We start from the raw sequence: 4,851 nt of genomic DNA on the forward strand, positions 1-4,851 counted from the left end.
TCATCTTCGAAAACGACGTATCACGAGCCATAAACCGCGAGTGCTAACAAACTATCCTAATACATAGAGGCTTTCCAAGCCATGGCGAACAATGGCGAGTCATGCCGAGCTACTGGCCATAGGACCCTATCTTTAGAATAATCATTTTAATCATAAATACAAACTAAAATATTTCTTTAAACTTATAAAAAAAAAAACTTTGATTTTCACTTCATTAGAAAACGAAAATTTTTACCTGAATGATGTTACAATGCTACAGCAAATTGATCTTTGGTTTAAAACCCGTATCAGACTAGAGACTGAAATTGGATTGAAAGTTGATCAATTAAAGCAAAGGTCCCTAAAACGTGAAATTAGTTTTCTTTTTCTAATAAATTCCAATTTTAATCTCTAGTTTGATACGAGCATAAGTCTCTTATTTTAGATTTGAGTTAAAGCAAAATCCAAAAATTCAAACATAATTGCTATAAGTGAAATGTATGATCATTGGTTATTGTAAAAGCTCTAAATTTCGTATAAATACACGTATAAAGAAAATATTCGAAAAATTTTTCACATACTTAATTATGAACAATTTGTTTTGAATCCATTCAAAATGAATTGTCCATAGCTAAATTGGCTGATGAATTCTTACTATCGGGAGATTGCATTGCAATGTAGCGCCTTCGTAAAATTTCTTGCAAATCATTGCATGGACTTTTCTCACGTTTCATCCGCATAGGATGACCGCCTGGAGACCTATAAAAGATCAATATACAATCTTATTTTATTTTCTGAGAGCTCTCAGTTTTTGTATCATTATTAAACGTTGAATTATAGTTTTAAACAAGAAATTATGCTTTCTAGTACTATATATGTGAATAAAAAAATAATAATTTTTTTATATACATTCACATTCAATAAATATGAATTAAAAAATATAAGATGTACAAAAAGTCCTAGATCTCTTATCTTGATAATTAAAATACTTGAAAAGTAAGCATTTTTGAGAAAAAGATATACAAAGGTTTAAATTGTAAGGTTTAAAATGATCAATTTACTGATCTTATCAATTTAATCTTGGGTGGCGCTATCAAGGTCAAATCGATTTTTTTAAATGAAACATTCTTTTTATTTTAGAATCTAACAACTGGTGTTAAGAGCTTTTAAAAACACTATAATAAAAAAACACTATAATATTTTTTTTAATTAGTACTTTTCGAGTTATGAAATTTGAAAATTACAATACCGTCGGTATTAACATTACCTAACGTGTATTGTGTAGAGGTTGCCCGATCGGATTTATAAGTCGTATGTACTTGCGCGCGCGTTTATGTGTATCTCTCTCTCTCTTCCTTCTTCTTTCTCTTTCTCTCCCTCTTCCCCCTCTACACACAATTATTTATTGTATTTACTCAAAATACTAATGATAACTGAACAAGAAATATAGCTTTTAATGATGCGAGGTTGGGGTGAGATCTTACACACAAGTGACTACTTGTCAATAAAAAGATAGGAGCCGTTCTGACCTTTAATATCTTTTTCCCAGATGTCCTCTCATAACAGATTAAATTTTCGGAAAAAAAAATTTTTTATACTTAAATATTAATGTTATCTAAAAAATTTTGATTAAGACGAGAATTACAGGGATTTAAAATCAGGGTTGTCACAAATTCCTCATCCTAAAAATCCATAACTCTTCCCTTTTCAGACAAAATTTGATATGATATTTTCTCTGCTTTTAATATTTTTTTGTACTTTCATCCTGATTTGCAAACCATCAAATATTTTGTTGAGGGGCAATTTAATATAGTAATATAAATTATTATTAATGTTGCTAACATCGCCTGCATTTTATCATTAAGTTAATAGTATTCCAAAACTGCGTAGATATGATGTATATTAAATTTCTTTAAAATCAAGAATTTTCATTTTCCGGAAAATTTTATAAAATTTCTTGATTTTTCTGATCGTTTACAATTTCCCTGTTTTCCTGATTTCTAATTTTGTAGCAACCTTAGAAACTTTAGAAAAGTGCATAGGTTTGCTGGGACTTAATGAGTTAATCAAGGTTTACAATTATTATTTAATTGGTGAATTAAAAAGAATCTCACAACTATATTGTAAATCTTTTAATGCAAATTCCAATGTATTAAAAAATTGTCTTCAACTTTTGTTTACTACAAAATTTATCTATATAATTAATTTATGATGAAAGTTTTTATCAGAAAAATTTTATATAAAAATATTAATCTCAATTACCTTGCAACTGGTCTTAATTTTACATTATCAATATCCTTCAGCATATCACCCGTCGATTTTTTTTACACTAAATAGAATTTTCTTGCGATCTTCAATTTTGTGATCTTGCAAACTAGCCCTTCTCGCGATATGGGGTGTTGTGGGTGGTAACAATAGAAGTGGAAGTGGTGGTGGAGGTGGAGGAGGAGGTGGTAGTGGCACTGACAAAGACTTTAGATTATCTTCTCCATTGGACAAAGATGCTACAGATGCATCTATAAGACAAACATGAATCTTTAAATCTTTTCGGATATTTTTGAGTATAACAAAATATACTTGTTACATACATTTGGACAATTTATTATTTTTCACAATTGTTGAAATTTGTTCCCTAAGCTCTTGTAATTCTTGCTCTAACGCGAGCAATCGTACTTCTGATCCAAAACTAATCGGTTCGAACAGATCTGACCTGTTGTCAAAAAAATTGTTAGTGTTACAAACTCAATTTTAAAAATATTATAGAATAAAAAAATGTGGACATATCTAATTATAGAGTATCTCAAAACCACCATATAATATTTTCATAGCGTATTTTAAAAAGTAAAAAATACTAAATGTCGAGGGTACAATATTGGGAATACAAATTAGTTCGGTCCGTTTTTTTGTGTTCAAAAATGCATTTATTTCAAAATAAAATGAATGAACAGATCAATTAAAGTATTGTCCATCGCTGCCTACTACTTTTTCCCATCTCTCAGACAATTTTCGAATTCCATCTCGAAAAAATGATTCGTCTTTGGAGGATCCAATTTTGAAGACAATTTTCGATTTTTGCGAAAGAAGTGAACCGGTGACTTGCTGCAGCCTTCGGAACAAGTAATCAGAAAGAGCAATATCCGGAGAATACGGCGGGTGCGTAAAACATCCCATTTGAGCATTTCCAAATATTTTTTTAGCGACATGAGGCCGAGCATTCATCATGAAGAATAACCTTATCATGTCTTTGCTCGTATTCCGGCCATTTTTCTCGCAATACATGGCTCAAACGAATCAATTGTAGCCGATACCGATCGCCCGGAATCGCCAAGTTTCAGCAGCTCATAATAAACAAGATCCCATCAAATACAGAGCATGAGCTTCGACCATGAATGTTCGGCCGTGGTGTTGATATTGAGGTCGATGGCAACGATTGACCGGCTTAGCGTAGTATTTTTTCTTCTTGGGATTGTCGTAGAATATCCATTTCTCATCTCCAGTCACAATCCGAAACCTTTTCTCTGTTGTCTTTAAATCATTCGCAAAAATCGCCTTTCAATCGTCTCTCGGTTTTAGTTCATAAGGCATCCAATTTCTTTGTTTTTGAATCATTTCCATGGCTCTCAATCGTACAGAAACGGCTCGTCGAGTTACCCCCAATGATTCTGCAAGCTCCTCTTGCGTTTGACTCTGATCTTCTTCGAATAATGCCTCTAATTCTTTGTCTTCGAATTTTTTGGCTGTCCAAAGCGAGGCTTGTCTTGAACGCTGAAATCTCCATCCTTGAAACGTTGAAATCATTTCCTACATGATTTATTAGTTTTATTAGTTAGTTATTAGTAGGAGTAGTGTCACCATAAACTTCGACAAGCATTCGATGGGCTTCAGCCATACTTTTCTTTCAATTAAAGTAGAAAATCAAAACTTCTCGCAAATGCTGCTTGGTTAACAAAATTTGACATTTCAAACACAGTAAAAATCAAGATTTTTGTATGAAACTCAAAGCGATATAAACTGAATATTATTAGTAGATGTTTAACCTCTCTGAAACCGCCAAAATCAGCTATCATTATGAACCATTCATAGCTGGAGCTATCTTTAAGGAAACGGATTGAACTAATTTGTACTCCCTAAAATGGTTTTTAAATTATAACCGATTATATAAAAATAGCCAATAGGATCGTATAAAATCCGAGCACTTATATTGATGTAATTACGCGCACATCGCTTTGATACTACATTCACAGTTAATATTAAATTTTTGTTATTACATTGATTATTTATATGTATAATAGCTTTCCCAATTATTGTTATTAAAATTATTAAGTCACACAAAAATTTTACGCTTGAGAAACAACATCAAAAATAATTATAAAATTTAATGTTGCTTTCTAACACTTTTATGTTCTGAAACAAATAAAATCGTGTAATTATTAATTAATATCGTGTAATTATGTATTAATAAATCAAAGAAATAAGATTAATTTGTCTATATTTTTGTAACAATAAATTTTTATTAAAAATCACAAAATCTTGATTTATGGAAATTATATTTTACTTCTCTCAGGATTTGAAAACTTGAGAAAGAATATATGTGAAAATGGAAAATAATAATTAAACAATCTTAACAAATCTATTTTATGTAATAATCTTCATAAATCTACCTTATTTACTTTATGTATTTTTATTTTATTTTTTTATGCGGAATAATAGATTCAAGGAAGAAACCAATGGTCGCTTCCAGCAGACTCTGTTGCGAAACGGAAGATGTGTGTGTGTGTGTGTGTGTGTGCGTGCGTGCGTGCGTGCGTGCGTGCGTGCGTGCGTGCGTGCGTGCGTGCGTGCGTGCGTGCGTGCGTGCGTGCGTGCGTGCGT

At 31.5% G+C, this 4,851-nt stretch overlaps 1 protein-coding gene across 1 annotated transcript in view; it reads right to left on the reverse strand.

Annotated features, from left to right (window-relative positions):
* Positions 1 to 590: 590 nt before the first annotated feature.
* The window catches only part of LOC105620171 (mitochondrial fission regulator 2-like), a 29,879-nt gene continuing 25,618 nt past the window's right edge, over positions 591 to 4,851 (reverse strand). The window contains 4 exon segments of the mRNA XM_012201676.1: positions 591 to 738; positions 2,242 to 2,303; positions 2,305 to 2,495; positions 2,568 to 2,689. Coding sequence (XP_012057066.1) covers positions 591 to 738; positions 2,242 to 2,303; positions 2,305 to 2,495; positions 2,568 to 2,689 — 523 coding nt within the window.

This window comes from Atta cephalotes, assembly GCF_000143395.1.
Source record: "Atta cephalotes unplaced genomic scaffold scaffold00024, whole genome shotgun sequence".
In the NCBI taxonomy this organism is placed as follows: Eukaryota; Metazoa; Arthropoda; class Insecta; order Hymenoptera; family Formicidae; genus Atta; species Atta cephalotes.